This window comes from Falco peregrinus, chromosome 2 (genome assembly GCF_023634155.1).
Source record: "Falco peregrinus isolate bFalPer1 chromosome 2, bFalPer1.pri, whole genome shotgun sequence".
NCBI lineage: Eukaryota > Metazoa > Chordata > Aves > Falconiformes > Falconidae > Falco > Falco peregrinus.
Genome location: NC_073722.1, coordinates 47,032,208 through 47,048,684, shown reverse-complemented (window position 1 = coordinate 47,048,684; position 16,477 = coordinate 47,032,208). Strand labels below are relative to the sequence as shown.

The window sequence follows — 16,477 nt, the reverse complement described above, 5'->3', positions numbered from 1 at the left end:
ACTTCGATGGCCAAGACACTAAGTACATAATTTAATGCCACATAATATGCCATACTTAGATGTTATTTTGATGAATTTATAACAGAAAATATTTCAAGTTACTGAATGCTAAAAAGAATTGAGTTGCATCATGAGGAAGCTTAATTTTTCCAAGATTGTTTTCCCCTGTATTTGAACAGTGGGAGAAGGAAAGCAGCGAAACAACTTTTCTTTTGTCTTCTTTTTTTACCAAAACTTCAGCCTATTTTCCCAGTGCTGCAGAGTAGGGCACAGAAGCCTTCGTTAAGACACCTAAAAACCACCTTTCCTGATTCAGAAACTAAACTTCTAGCAGATCACCACCTGAGTGACTTAGCTGAGCTCATGGTGTTACATGATCAGTACATACGAAGGGAGAACAGGATCCACATTTCTTTTACAGATCAATCTCCAAGTATGTGCTCAGCAGAAGGAACAAATTCCTCACAACTCAAAAGCAAACTCCCCAGTTTGCAGTCTCAGTGGTGCAAGCCTTTGTTGGCCCAAAGAGCTGAGCAGTAAAGAGCAGAGAAGAGGTAGAAGGAAGCAGAAAGTCAAGCAGCCACTTGCTAAGATCTGTTTGTGTGAATTTAACGTAACGAAAAGAGGGCTAAGAGGGGTTGCTTTGAATGCCAAAGTCTTTATTTACCCATAGACAGATACAAAATGGGTGGCTGACCTGCATCCTGCCATACTAAATGTGCTTGTGAGCCCACCCGAGAGGCAGGCAGGGAGCTGTAGGCTCTGTGACCCATCTTAGAATGGATGGTGTTCCTGCAGCAGTGCCCATCAGTAACTATTTGAGATGGTGGCTTCTGGAAGTGGGTATCTGCCTCTTAGGCCCTGGGGCATAACTGTTCCAGGGTGCCAGAGCTGTTACACTATACATGAAGAGGAAAAAGCAACGAAACAACTAAAAAATTAACAAATTATAAAAGCAATGGAATGTAAAGGTAAAATTTTATAATAACTTATTTAGAAGTATTCTTATAAAGCCTTCCTTACATAGTAACAGTATTCAAAGAATGGTCCCAATGACATCAAATTCCTTCATTTTGTTTAAAAGCAATGAGGAAAATCTTTCTGCTTTACTAGCTGATCTCACTTTCCTCTCCTTAAAAACCACTATTATAAAAACATACATAATACCATTTTTTCATTTTGGCTTTAGGCACATCTCATGCTTCAGTCCTGGTATAACAAATATCCATAGCAGAGGGAGTTTCCCTTCAAAATCAATTAAGAAATGTTCATTTTTAGCTCAAGTGCAAGGCTTGGCATACCACTTTAAAAAATGCAAAAATGTAACACTTCCCTCTATACTGAACTGTGCTATTTTTTCAAAATTGTTTGAAAAAAATTAACCTTCCAGCAGTGTTTACGAAAACGGATGAAAAGAACAAAGCAGTCTGGTCACAAAATAGAACCCAAAGAGTTCAGGATAGGGCAATGCTACATTTCAAACCTCTTTCCATAAATTTCTTCTAACAAAACCAAAGTTTTTACATGTTGGGAACAAAACAATTCCAAAAACTAAATCTGCAATCAAATCCTGAAGAAATACTTTGAAAAAAAAAATACACTTTCATGATATAGCAAGGCTTCATTTTCAAAAGGGCTACACAGAGTGCACTATTAAAGGCAAACTAAGCTAGAACATACACAAATTACTAAATGGACATGAAGGCGCACATTGTGTTTATATAGGCTAGGTAACAATGGCACAAGTCAAAACTTACTTGTAACACTGCCTAATCACACACCAATGACATGCACTGGGAAGAAAACAGGTAAAGACATTTTTCTTTACCGTTTTTTCCTAGTTCTAATATTAATTTCCATCAATACTAAATCTTGTATATTTATCTCTCTGCAAGTGTGAGAACCTAACGGGAGCAAACAATTCAAAACAGCTTTGCTGACACAACACAGTGGCAATAAGACAGTTGAGAGCAGAGCTCCTAAAAAAGTAAATAGTTTCAGTCTGCCAAGTCAAGTAGCCAGTTTTAGATAAACTACCAAAAGGAACAGAGTCAGGCTAAATTTCACATTACAGTTGCTCCTTATGTGGTTCTTCAAAAATCTATTTCACTTTTAATTAGTTGTTTTGAATTTAGTTCTTGCACTTCAGTCAAGTTCCATCTTCTGTTTCATTCATGGGTTTTTCTCTGTTCCTTGTTGGGCATTTTTTGCATTATCACAAAGTTGTAATGCTTGGACTCCAAGCATTCCAAAGAAATGTTTGCCTCTGTGTTTTACTTGACATTAAGGGGAAAAAAAATCAAGTAATTTTTTTCAAATAATAGGTTTGGCAAGATTTTTTTTTTTATTAAGGCACAAAAAACCTAGAGTATTGGGCCTCGATTGCAAGACAATATACCTTTAAATCCAGACTTGTACAGCTCTGCAAGATCAAGTAACTTCTATTTTGCTGGAATAAAATACAGGAAAAAACAGTATAGAAAAAAATCTCTTCCAATGTAAGACTTCCCCTCTCTGGTACAGGGTGTGCCTTTCCCACCATGCACTGTATTTCTTGGTGGAAGGATATTTATAAACATGTTTGTTTAAGAATCATTGGAGAGCTATTTTATAAGAGCACAAACAAACTGTTATGTGTGTGGTTATAGCGAGATACGCACCTGGATCATGAATGGCATTCAAGCACTTGCTCAAAAACACACAAGGCAAGCAAATCTCATTGGGACCACAGACCAAGCCATTTTTACTTAAAAGGACTTGAGAGCTAATAACTTCTTTCAAGGATATACTATTTAAAACTTCTGTTGGTTGACAAATACTAACTCAAAAACCTATGTTTATGCCTACCTGATTTGATTTTAACCTACCTCCAGCCTGAAAGTATTTTGGAGGGAACCTTTTACATTCGCAACAATTCAAGTGTAACTGTAATGCAGAGTAATAAGTTTGGTTTGTCCTGAAATTTTCTGAACTATGCAGTTCGTTATCAGTGCAGAAGCAGCAGGAGACTGCTGTCGTTGGCTCAGTGGATTTATAAAAAACAAAACAAAACAAAATAAAAAAATCCCCCCCACGTAACCTTTACAGAATATATGTAAAATTGTGTCCTTCCCTGGTCATATTCACAACTTATCTACAAGATAGTGTTGGCAGTAGCAACTGCAGTCCATGACTATTTGCATTCAGCTCTCATCCATCTGTTCCTCTGCTTTCTCTTAGGCTTCAACTTGTTCAGTTTTTTGCGGGGTTTCTCAGACTTCTGAGTTTCAACAGAATCCACCCCGAGAACATGTTCAGAGCAGCATAACTGTCCATTCAACATAGAATTTAGTACTGTCCCATCTTGGTGTTCCTTGCAGAAAGAATTTGGGCAGAAGTGGCAGAAAGAAACAGAAGGTTTGCCACAAACATCACAGTGGTGCCAAGGACACTCCCACTTCCCTGCAATCAAAACCAAAGAGCGCATTAGTGGGGAGTACAAGGTGTCATCATCTTTTAAACAAGTGTTGTGTTTTAGCAGCTGAACAATACACGGTTTTCCTGACAAAGCACGATGAGACAGCAACTATCAGGGCTAATCTCAAAAATCAAAATGCTACATCATACTTCTAAAGCTCAACTGACAGCAGGAAGTAGCAGACTTGACATCCTCTCATTTGAATACAGCAGTCAACTCTAGCTAGAAGAAATTATTCAGGCTTTATTCAACAGCATTTTATAGAGCTTGCATCTGGTAGGGCATCCAAACATCCAGTCAACTGCTGCCTACAGTTACAATGCTCGCCTGTTTGTTGCAAGTTTTGCTCAGGGACAGCTAGTGTGCTTTACCTAGAGACATCCTTTTGCCCCAGCATATTTTGTCAGTCACCGTTTTACTTGTTTCTAGAATAACAGGCTTTGCCTGCTTCACTTCTTCATAGCCCACCTGACACGGCTGACTGGAACCAGGTAGCTCCTGTGGTTGGTGGGACTGCAGCCTCATGTCTGCTGCCCTTAACATTTTCCTACTCGCCTTGTTCCAGATGCTGCTGCTATTTTTTTGGCTTGAACCAAAGTGGCTTCATGCGTTTCTTAGATATAATCAACTTTGCTGTGACAGGGCCACAGTGCTCCTACCAAGTGATGTACTCAGTCACCTACACTTGTAAAACAAAAAGCTCATTTTGCCAGAGAGGCAGGAGAAAGGCTGTCATCTTGTCTCCATACTCAAGATGAGCTCCCACATGATGCACGAACAAAGTTCTCACCATACGAGAACAATGTTTTCAAGATGACACCCGTGACAAGGTTTCAGTGCAATAAATGAGGCACCTGCACAAGTTTTTATTTACAGAATTTTAAGAGGCAAGCTGACTCACCAAAAGGACGTTTCACCAAACCAAGACAGGAGAGATGATAAGCTTTAGTACAAGATTTCCTGTCGCACAATACCAGCTGGCCTCCATCACCACAACGGAAACAATCATCTTCAGATTGTTTCTTCCCTTCATTTTTCGTTCTGCGTCTCCGTGTTCTCTTTTTGGTCTTTTTGCCTTTTTCTTCTGAGGCATTAGTGGAAGAATTCTAAAAGAGTAAGATCCAAATCTGTAAATGCCCGTTTTGCACAGGAAAACCACCACACAGCCTAGCAAAACTGTTGGCATGCCTGGCAGGCCTGTGCATGCAGGGAAAAATTTGCCTTGGTGCAGACTTATCCAGTGCCTCACCATGCCTCTGTGTTGACAAAAAAACTCCACACTGACCCTTGTGAAAAGCTACTCCGAAACAAGATCTTGTCCCTACAGTTCCTTCTTACTGGAAAGCTCTTCCACTTTCTTATCAATGGAAAAAGGTCTTCCAATTTCCAGCCTAATCTACTTGCGGCTAATGTACCCCCATCTTGTTCTTGCAGCACCAATCACTTCAATATCCATTTTTCTCTTCCACTTGTGTACTCACGCTCGAATTACTAAAACGAGTGTCCTCTTCTCTTTGAAGAACAGACAGCAGAATTTCAGGAACTGCAGCTGTGTCCCTAATGCTAGAAAGAATATACCAAACCTCACCCGCATTTCAATCTGACATTCTGCTACTTGCATTTCAACTCTCCTTCACGAAATCATAGAAAAACCATTCTGGATGTTTTTTCAACATTCCTACCATCATTCCTTCCAACCTCACCCCAGTAATCATTACCTACTTTCTTTAAAATTAGCCCATTCTATCTACCAGTGCAGACATCCCTGCAAAACTGAACTGTATCTTTTCATTTCTTTATGGCTGTCTGTGTAAATTGACCACAAGCTTAAGTGAAACCTCACTTTAGCCTAACCCTTAACAAAAACCAGCTGGGTGAATTCTGGAGATTTTAAGTCCACCCTCTGAAGTACCTGATACTGAGCAGTATGTAGGAACACAATAAAGTGCTGCCTTTCTATATCCACAGGTGAGATTTTCCCTCGCACTCCTATGCCAGCCCTTCAGGAAGCCCCATCAACTGCTGGATTACAGGTTTTAAATTAACTTTGTATGACACAAATCATACAGGTCATTTCTTGACGTGATTTGGTATCATTCAAAACTTACATTTCAATTTAATGTTTTTTAACAAATCTTAAGAAAATAATCATATTTTAAGGTTTAGATGGCAGAAATATAAACCCCAGTATCCAAATAATCTCGCTGACTGTAGTTAGGCTTGTTCTTAGTCAGTTTCTACCTCCTACAATCCTTCCCGTCCCCACACTTCAAATGGGACTGGGAAGGTTACTCCTCCTGTAACCCCTTTTTTAATATGCTTTTGATTCCAGAAGCTAGCACAAGCAGCTAGCAATATTTCTTATTCAGGACCCGAAGTAATAAATTTCTCATAGGAGAAACTGGAGAAATCGTTTTAGGGTGCTCGCAAAACCTTGCTCGCCTGCTGTACTATTACAGCATAAAAACGTATTCTTCAGCACCAAAGTTATGTTTGGCAAAAGGGTGCCTCCATCTTCCCAAGGAAGGGAAACCATAAGCTTCTTCCTCAGAGGACAGGTAGCCTGTGTTCAAGCAGCATTGACCCTTATAACAACACAAAACTGGTCCACAAAAAAAAATAACAAGGCTAGTAGGCGAGATACTGTTAAAATCTCAATGCATTACTTGCCTTTGGTCTGTCCCCAAGAAATCCACTGCAGTTTGGGGCACCACATTTGCAGACTGTTTTTTCATTGCCCAGACAGTCAAGGTTGTAATTAAAAGTCAACTCTGTACCTGAGTGAGATAAGACATACCCTTTCATTATGAAGGACAAGGTAACAAAGCCTATCAAAATTATTACAAACAGATAGAGGTTTCATTATCTGTTGCCTGGTTTTCAGACTATCTGTCTGCTGATCTTTTAGCATAAGATCTTCCCCCTCTTTACTGCTCATAAGCATTGACAATGATTAACTAGACGCCAGTACAGCATGACATCTTATGCAATTACATTTAAAAATAAATTGGTCTGACCTCACAACACTGTGCATGTGTTGTGTCTGGTCTACATACACACACATTATATATCTCTATATCTCTATATACAGAGCTAGACATACCTATAGATAGACAGATATATGTGTACGCGTGCATGCGTGTACACAAACCAGAATACAAATACTTTCAAACAGCCGCCTACATCCACTCCTTAAGCTTATTATCTTCACTTGAAAAGATGCAGAAGTACTGTTTGAGATAACTAAAACAAAAACTGTGCTCTACAATGTGAAACGAATGCAAAGATACTAACTAGGGGCTCTTTGGTGTTCCCTTAGAAGCAAGCAACAAAAAGCAGCCATGAGACTCTCTATTAAGAAACATTAAAGTAAAAGGCAGATCACAAAGCATCTCTTCCGTGTGCCGAGTTCTCTACAAAGACATTTGCACTGAATCAGTTAAACCATGACCGTCCCACCCATAAAGCGTGCAAAAGTCTTAACTCAGGGAATATTAAACCAAACCCAACATAAGCTGATATACCTGCAGGAATGTCGCACACAGCAAACAGGCCGACACGGGTGTCTCCATTTACTGTCCATTTTAGGGTTTCACAATTTGGTTGGCAGCTGTGATTCATAAACCGAGAATAATTTCCTTTGGGGCCAGCATCAATAATACGGTCCTGGAGATCAAACCAGCAACAGATTGAATGTTTTTTCTCCCCCCTCTCTTGCAAAATATTAAATATCCATAAATTATTTCAGTAGTTGCATTCAAAGCAGACATGGTGTTGCTATCCAGAAGCACACAAGCAAACTGATGGTACATGTTGTATTGAAAACTGTAGTGTCTCATGTGGCCTGGAACGTGACACTCCCAAAGCAATACTCATGCTCTAGCTCACATTTTCCCAGAACCCATCGCAGCCACACACGGCAGGATAAGCGTTCTTGTGAGCACTGTGGTGGTCATGTCAAAGAACCCCCTCCCTCCCTCCAGAAAGCCTCAAAACTCAAACTCAGTCCATTTACCTTTTACTTTGCATTCACAAAGCTGTGACACATTTACAAATACTGTGCTTTATGGTATTTACCAAGTCACTGCATGATTACTTGCAGAGATTACCAGTTTCTCACCAGCTTTCTTTCCCCAAATCAGCCTAGTTTAAACAAAAACAAGCTCTTGGTAACGTAAAAAAATCCCATCCCTATACACAATTGCCTTTTAATTTTTATCTTCACCAAACATATCAGACTAACAAAATAAGTCTTGAAACAGCCAGAACTGTGTTTCTTTGCACAGCTGCTTAAGAAAACCTTGCTTATTTATGAAATAATATTATAGTTTCCTTCTAACTCATTTTTGTAATGCACATATATGATTGTCATGACTACGCGCACATACATCCAGGCACTCTAACTGCATGGCCAGCTCAGCCTCACAATAACAGGCATTTTTGCAAGATAAAACCAATCAGCATTTGTTAACTATGGCAAGAGTCAAATACATATTTGGTCCAGATATCTAAACGCACTGATGTTGTATGTCAGCTTAGTAGCGGGGTGAGAAATTCAAGTGTTCAGAGAATTCTGGTTTCACCATTCTTGGGTGATAACCTCTGTGCAGGAACTCCTCAGTTACAGGACTAATGAAAACAGTAGCTGTGGAAATACAGAGCAGGACAGTCTTGAGCAAAATAAAGGTGATTACGACTGAAACAATATACAAGACTGACAGCCAATTCTTTGTTTTTCTCCTAAGTAGCTGTTTGGGGACTGAAGCTAATATATATATATATATAAAATCAATGCCCTCTGTTGTCCAGGTTCTCTAATTTCTTCTCTTTCTCAGGAATAAAATACTCAGAGGTGTGCACAGAGAACCACAGATCCTGAATTAATTTGCTGCATTAATTAATCTGCTGGATTACTTTGCTGCAGAATCGATACGTGGAGTGCTGGCTGGCTATAAAATGCAGTTAGTGCCTTCAGAAAAGTTTCTACAAAAGCACAAGTCTAGTTTTGCTATAAACAAAGAAAACTATGCATAGCAGCAAAAAAGAATAAATGCCCAATATAGGACACAGCCTCACAACTATATTCCATGCTATTCTCATGTGAGATTTTTTTGTGGTTAAAATTTCAGTAAAAGGATTGCTAACAGTAATTCTTTCAACTGTATCATTACTATTTCCTGAAACTTCATACTTCCTTTTAAGACTAGGTAAATAAATACCATTGCTGTAATTGATTTCGAGCAACAAAGCACAATTTATAGACCTTAATATATTATAGACTTTATTACATTATATAATAATTATAGACTTTATTACATTACGCACTTAGAACTAATGAGATGCATTATATATATATAGAATGGAGCAAGCAGGCACAGAAAGTACAACATTGCGAATACATGGAACTGCAGAACATCAAAGGTAGCAGAGTGCTCTACCAAGGTAATCAACAGAAGGAAAAAAGATCAAAATAATGTTATAATTAAACAAGGGAAAAAATATACAATACTATACCTTATCAATAGTAAGCATATAGAAGTGGGTGATGTCATTTTCATGTGCATATTTGATTCTTGCCATACATTCCTCTTCATCAATGAGTTCACCAACATACTCATTCACAAACTCTCCCTGAAAGATACCAAGTATCACTAGTAAAGTATATACCAAACCCACAAACAACATCACAAGTCACCGATTCTTTGCCAGGCAAGAATGATTCATACCTTTTTAATGTCCCTCTTAGCAACCAGACCCCACCCTTTGCCGTCAGTTTTGATGATCTTTGTCTCAGGGTACTGACGTTTCGTAAAGCACTGGTTTTGGCACCGTTCTCCAGCTGGACAAACTTGTGGATGGCATTCGTACATCAGCATCCGATTTAGGCACTCAGAGTCAAAGCCACAAGGGTTTTCATCTGTGGGTTTGCAGTTGCACTTGGGAATCTCAGAAATGTCAGCAGTATATATCTGCACTTTACCACAAGGTTTATTGACCTGAATAATACACCAAAACAGTTCAAAGATCACTATAAAACATTTGAATTTATTTTAAGTTATTGCAGTGGTTACTGATTTGGTTTTGCAATACTAGATGTTCCAATGGAAGCAAAATTTCATCATATCATGACTATAAAAGCATGATTACCAGCACATCATTGTACCCTCTCCTCCCCATCTCACCACTCAGCTCTTCCACTCCACCGCTGGCTTAGACCTTTGAGTATCCAGTGAATTTTCTCAAACTTTACCTTAATATGCTTGTACGGTGGAGGTTTACGTTCACTTTCTTGGGTTTCTTTGGCTTCTCGCTGTAGCTTTATTTCTCGAAATCGAGCTTCAGCTTCTTGCAAAGCTAAAAAAGATTGTTGTATTAACAGAAAGGCTAGAAAGAGGATTCCTTCCCCCAAGCTGACTTCCCATGTGTGTTAAAGAATCATCTTCTACTTCCTAGTCCCATCATTCAATTTTCTTGCAAACAATGTTTCTGGAGCGTTAATGCTCTTACCATATGTATCAATTCTACTCTTTTTGTCTCCCAGTTAGACTCACCATTTCCTTTCCAGAAAGTAAAAACCATGAGAAATCACTCCCATTAGATGCTAGGCTTTTACAAGCCATGAAAATAATGCTTTCATTCACAGCAATAGTGACTACTGCCCAGGACACCAAAACATTTTTTTAATTCAATATCGTAAAACAAATGTACAAATCCAGACCCAAGGCTATGTGTGAAGAAAGTAAAGCATGCATACCGCAAGATTAATTTTTGTTTACTTTTAGCTACGTACCATTTTTGAAGACTTTTCCAATTCCTTTGATCCCGTGGTATCTACTCCCTCTGTCTCCCTCCATGTAAGGGAACACCCGTGCTTGGTGCGTCCAATAGTAATCCTTAGAACCAAAGAAAAACACAGGAAATTCTCCGATTTCATGCTTCATTTTCTGGATATTTGGGGGAACGTTTTTCGGATGGCAAACTTCTGCAGGCCACCATCTAGCACAGACGTAGAAATAAAAAAAATACAGCATTTTAGTCAAGCTCTTTCTGCAACAGTTTAACAAAATCACCCTAAACAGCAGTAACTGATTATTACTTCTAAGATCCAAGTGGATTTAAAATCTTTTCCTCCCCCCACTCGCTAGGCAAAGAGAGAAGACAGGACTAGAGAAGGAAAGCCCAACGCTCAAATCTGTGAGGCGCTTTTGCAGCCTGCAAGATAAACATACACATGAAGCGCCTTGCATCTGGTTAGCAATAACATCATCTTTAACAAGACCTGCAATCACTGTAACTGTCAAAGATCAAGAGACAGCTGATAATAGCTATTAATGCTTTCTGGGATAAACCCCACCCACCTCTGTCTCACTCAAATCTCAATGAAGTGTAAAACACTGACAACCTGAGTGACTTCTCTCCCAGCCTGCAAGGCAGTAATTTAGCCCATTACAAATTATACCAGCTTAATTATTTGAAGAGATCTCTGAAACAAAAAGGGTTGAAGACTCATGCACTGGAAACAGATGTCAGAAGACCACAAGGAGTCCTGTATGGGTAATGCCTTGGCCCAGAGCAGCAGTGAAGCTACAAGTCTATGAACTTGAACCTTGCAAGAAGATGGGGTCCCTATTTCACAGAGGAATGGGAAATCTATGTGCAGCAAGGCTGGCCTACAGAAGCAACCAACTGTATGATCCTGTACTGTAAAAAATAAAACTATTAATCAGACCTGTAATTTCCCAGTTTAACCCAAATAATATCCTGGAAATGGAGCTTCTTCCCTGCCCTGCAGTCATTGCAGTACCAGCTCCCATCTGGCATTTCAATGTTTAAACAGTCTGGGTGAAACGCTGCAGGACATGACTCGCAGCACAACAAGCTTCCTCCTTCAGAGAGAGAGAGTGAAAAAAAAAAAAAAGGTTGGAAACATCAAGACAAAAATAACAGTTTTGCATCCCAACCAGGTTCAAAGTAGTGCAATACACATGTGGTAGGCTCAGTTAGAAAATAAATGGTTAAAACATGCTGGCCTGCAACAAATACGTATCGTTTAGTTGTGTACAAAAACCAAAAGGTCCTTACTAATTTGAATGCTTAACAGACTAGGATTAGAAATATATACAAAATAACAAGCAAGCTAGTGATAAAAAAGCCAGAATAATGTACCACAAATTATAATTACTTTGTTTTACTTTAATGACTACATTATAGTTAACATAGTTTACTATATATTAATATTTCACTGTCTGCAAAATTTTAACAGATTTCTCTTGTGGTTTTTTTCCTGGGGGGAGAGGGAATGAGGTTGGTAGTTTGCTCCATGAATTATCAAGTGGAAAGTTACCTACAGCTTAAAAGCTGCTATGCTGCACGTTAATTTGTTACCAAATCAGGTGAAATTTCACGGCTACAGTTTAATCAGCACTATGAATTCTGTGGTTCTCAATAAGAAAAACAATTATTCTACAACGTAAAACAAAACACTGTTAATTAGTGGCTCTCCCAGCAACAACTAACACTGATTCAGTTTGCTGTCTGTGCTAAACTAAAAGCAACTCTTAAAAATATTTACGTTTTAATGTTACATATTAGCAATAAAGAAAAAGCTTCAGCACACTGAACACAGGGGAAAGCACAGAGATACTTCTCATGACGTGTCTCTGGTAAAGAATTAAATCAAGCTTCTGGTTGCTGGACAACGTCCAAGAAAAATTCTTTAACAAATGGTATCTGCAAAAAAAGGATACTCAAAAACTTGAAGCAGCACAAGCCAACCTGAAGTTATTTCAATACCTAACAGAGCCTAACTTAATATGCCACATTTCTAATGATTTTCTATAAATATATTAGTAAAATAAAATTTAAATTAAAGATTAAAACGCTCTGATGCTGCATTTATGAAGAGTTTTGCATCGGTTTACCTTTTGAACACACAAAGCACCAGCTCACATTGACATGCGCATGATGACTTTTTCCTTTCATGGCAGTGAAATGATTCGTACAAACAATGCTGTTGGAAGCGATGACTGCACATCCCGCGGCAATGCAAACGTCTCCAGCATGGTATGCAACAGGACAGCGAACACAACGCATCATCTTTCCTAGCAAAGCAGAATACTGCCACATTATTTTTGAACAAAACCGATTCATTATTTGAGCTAAAAAACGGTAGTACTGCCTGAGGGAGCCTACATACACAAAAAAAATGTATCAATTATGTTTTCAAAGCCTGCATATTTGCATTTAGCAACAATACTGAATTAACAAAGGTTTTTTTTTAAAAACCTTACACTGAGTTTAAAGCACGATAATATTTAAACATGAAGGCTTTAATTATGCATACCAGGGTAGACAAGCTTTCCTCAGTCACGCAATTTTGTCTACAGATGTTGCCCAAAGCTAAAAATATGCACAGAATCAAATGTCTCCCCATTCCGCGAGCCTTGCCGCAGTATTTGTACATTCACAGGTCTTGCCCTCGCTCTGCTCAGCCTGTCTCTCCTCATCATATATGCATTCTAGATCTCATTCTCTCTTGAGAAGAAAACATGGTTAGCTATAGATAACTGAAAGCTAGTTAAAAAAAGAACACAACCAAGGTAAATACTCAAGTTGGCTAAAAATGGTTCAATTATTGTTTTTAGAAGAATTCTGAATTGATCAATAGTGTATGCATGCCTGAAAAATTACAGCTAGCAGCTATTAAATGGGCAAATTCCTTACCTTAATATACCATAAAAAGACTTAATTCATCAGTCATAAAAACGTAAAATGAAACTACCTTTTGAAATTCGTGGATGTAAGGGGTTACTAACATGACAACTCAGGCAGCTGTGGAGAGGACATCGAAACCCCCTGTTCTCAAACACAGTAAGATGAAATTTTTTCACACAAGCTTCATGGTAGAATTTTCCACAATGGGATACGACGCAGCGTTTCACATCTGCCTTTCTCTCCTTACACACAAAACAGGTATGCACACCTAATGGCAAAAGTAATACAAATAATGTAACTAATTTTTCACCCAAACACATGAATTTAAAATGCTTCTGCTGTGAGTTTTTGTTATGCATGAGGAAGTTGCTTTTGTTGTGGATTTTTCTTTTAACAAACTCAGATCAAATCCTCTTACTTGATGCAAGTCTATTTACTTTAACTCTTCAGTAAATACTAATCTGCTCAGATACATATAAAATGAAGTTACAATGCAAACCCATTGCAGTTAAAATTGTACACAACACCCAAAGCTCACCGATCTGCTTTTACATTCTTATTTATAAGCCTCAGTACACCGGGATGACTGTGAATTTAATTTTTTTTTTTAAAGCAGTGAACTAGGATAATGAGTTGTCTGTGATCCTGTGAAATTTGAAGCAGGTCCAAAAACCAAAGACAAGCATCCTCTAATTTTATCTCTGGACCGCTTGGAACACCTTTATTTTGAAGCAGCCTTGTTCCAACAAGGTTTACTGTGTGTACTGAAATAAGCTTATGAGCAAGAACGCAAATCTTTTATGTAAAGTTTTGAGATTCAGAACTTCCAAGCAGTTATTATAGGATTAAAAGCAAATGAAATTAATAGCAGTAAGGTAGTCTTTTAATAGGAAGAGCAGAAGATTGATATAGACAGACTGAAAAAGGACTTAAAATGTTTCACTTGCTGCTGTTTTCTAGGATTTCTTAACTCTTTGTGGCAGACTAAATCGAATCTGTAATTGTACTCAGAGAGCAAATATTGTGCAGTTAAGGTGGCAATGGAATTCAGACTAAATCAGCCAGGTTACAAGACAGTTCTCACTGAAAACAGAGTGAGCTTTATAAAACATGGCACACTTAATGGTACTATATGAATTCCCACCCTGTCAGGCACCAAAGGATAAATATGGTTTCTCCAAAGATACATACTCTGTCCAGGAGGATTTCCTAGAACAACTTATGGGAAAACTACAACTTTTTTTTTTAATTAATAGAAAGGGACAAACTTGCCTGATGTACATTCACTACAAATGAATTTTCCTGCTGGTCTTCCAGAGAGGCCAAGGCAGCTTACATGAAAAGCTCGATAGCAAAGTCCTTCACACAGTAGGAGATCACCTGTTTTTTCACACAGCTTTTACAACACAAAGGCATTGAATGTTAAAGAGAAATTCATATGTGGAAAAAACTGTTTATTCCTTTTCATATATTGCTCCTGAAAATCTCTTTTCCCGTTGTGGAAACCAAATTTAACAAGTGAAAGATAATTTTACAAGCATCATCACATGCCCTGGCTTCCAGTAGAAACAGGTAAGAGTCATTAAACCGCTAGAAATACCACTCATAGAACCACGGTTCATGAGTAAATATAATCTGACAGAAAAAAGGAAAAGAAAAAAAAGCTTTAAGAAATTTTCCCTGAGCACACTGATGCATCTGAGTAGGGTTAAAAAGCATCCTTATTTTCCTCCTCCTTGGCAAAAGGAGATTAATCTAGGTGGCACAATGATACTTGTATGTCTGAGTGGTTAGCAATGACACATGCATAACTAAAAATGAACCGAACAATAATGCTGGCAGAATTTAAGGGATTAGCCAACATTTACAGACGGCTATAACCTCATCATGACTACGTACAAGAAATGGAAATATAACTGCTTGCCCAGTCTCGTGAAAACAAATTCCATCTGTTCATTTGTATTGTGTAGTCATTTCATAATCTAAGCACTCTCTAGAATAGTTTGAGAAAGCTTTTTGCTTTCAATTAGCTTGCCACGCACACGCGGCTACCAATGCATCACTGCAATCTCTGCTGCAGTAGCACAAAACCCACTGGGTTTTACTTCCCCCTCTTTATTAACAGATAAGCGAGCAGCTCTTCTCAATCATTTAACTAGTTACCTGGCAACACTCATGCGCTTATTCTGAGGTACAAATTACGCTTATCATAGAGATCTGGAAACTCAAGCAGAAAGGCTAAGTTGCTTATTGGAGGTCAAGAAAAAATAATAACTAGGAATTAAGAACGCCATTTACTGCCATGGCACCCTCACCGCTCACACATGATAAGCCTGTTTCTGGCCTATTATTGTCATTTTCATATTTAAAAAGACCTTTTCTAGGAAACCTCAGAAAACACGGCTCACTGCCCCAGCTAACATCTCTCACCTGACACACATATTCTTTTTTTGTTCCTGCTCCTCGCTCAGATTTTTTGGATGATATAGACACTTCAGTCTGAGTTTCATCAGCACTTTCATAGGGAGACTCTGACCGCTCATCTCCTTGGCCATCGGAGATCTGAAGATTAAACATACATGTTAGAGAAAGCAGTCATGTGTGGTCAATTTTGTACAGAATATCATCTGAAGGAAGCAAACAGGCTGCAGTTCAAACTAGCAGATTTAGGCACACTCTTTCAGTTTGGTTTCCCCCACCTTTAAAAAACAAGCTCAATTAATACCAGAGTATACATTTGTGGAAGTCTCATCAAAAGGACTATATAACAATCATCCCCAGCAACTCAAAAGCAGCCAAAACAAAACACCAAAACTTCGTAATACAGCTTTTTATTTATAGTCATTTCTGTAATACAGTTAGCTAGAAATGCCTAGTCAGTAACACAGGGATACCTTCAAATCCTTTGATTAAAGTTTGAATATGTATTTTATGAGAGAGTAACAGTTCATTTTTAGAAAGAAACTCGGTAAACTTCAAGCTGCGTATGAAAGCCTCCGACCCAAATACTCTCCAAGAAAGTGGGAACAGTATATAGAAGAGAGGCAGAAAGAAAAAAAGTGGCTCCCTGAATATGTTTAACGAACATTATAGGCAATAATTAATTCAAAATACTACAACAGATAGAGCTGTTAGGGAGAAATCTTATATAACAGATCTAGATATATTAAAGATGGAGGATATTTAAAAATATTCACAATGTACCTAAAAAACACCCCAACCTAAGTAACATACTTAAAACAAAATATTGGGCAGTTTTCAGTTCAATAGAATTCAGGGAGGAATGGACAACAGAGTCATTTTTAT

General features: G+C 38.3%; 1 protein-coding gene and 1 non-coding gene across 10 annotated transcripts in view; both read right to left on the bottom strand.

Moving 5' to 3' along the window:
* Positions 1-959: 959 nt before the first annotated feature.
* Positions 960-16,477, bottom strand: part of NSD2 (nuclear receptor binding SET domain protein 2) — a 102,478-nt gene continuing 86,960 nt past the window's right edge. For 8 of the 9 annotated variants that reach the window (XM_055796813.1, XM_055796815.1, XM_055796817.1 and 5 more), the window contains 13 exons: positions 15,602-15,733; positions 14,444-14,567; positions 13,239-13,439; positions 12,379-12,558; positions 11,187-11,343; positions 10,248-10,453; positions 9,708-9,811; positions 9,184-9,453; positions 8,972-9,088; positions 6,982-7,123; positions 6,128-6,234; positions 4,359-4,563; positions 960-3,441 (listed from right to left, as the gene is read on the bottom strand). In XM_055796813.1, coding sequence (XP_055652788.1) covers positions 3,173-3,441; positions 4,359-4,563; positions 6,128-6,234; positions 6,982-7,123; positions 8,972-9,088; positions 9,184-9,453; positions 9,708-9,811; positions 10,248-10,453; positions 11,187-11,343; positions 12,379-12,558; positions 13,239-13,439; positions 14,444-14,567; positions 15,602-15,733 — 2,214 coding nt within the window. In that variant the 3' untranslated portion in view covers positions 960-3,172. Of the gene's footprint in view, positions 3,442-4,358; positions 4,564-6,127; positions 6,235-6,981; positions 7,124-8,971; positions 9,089-9,183; positions 9,454-9,707; positions 9,812-10,247; positions 10,454-11,186; positions 11,344-12,378; positions 12,559-13,238; positions 13,440-14,443; positions 14,568-15,601; positions 15,734-16,477 lie in introns of those variants that run through there. The other variant, XM_055796819.1, reaches the window with a different exon arrangement.
* Positions 7,269-7,401, bottom strand: LOC114013091 (small Cajal body-specific RNA 23). Its single transcript, XR_003555934.1, has one exon. It is a non-coding gene; the product is annotated as a small Cajal body-specific RNA 23 (non-coding RNA).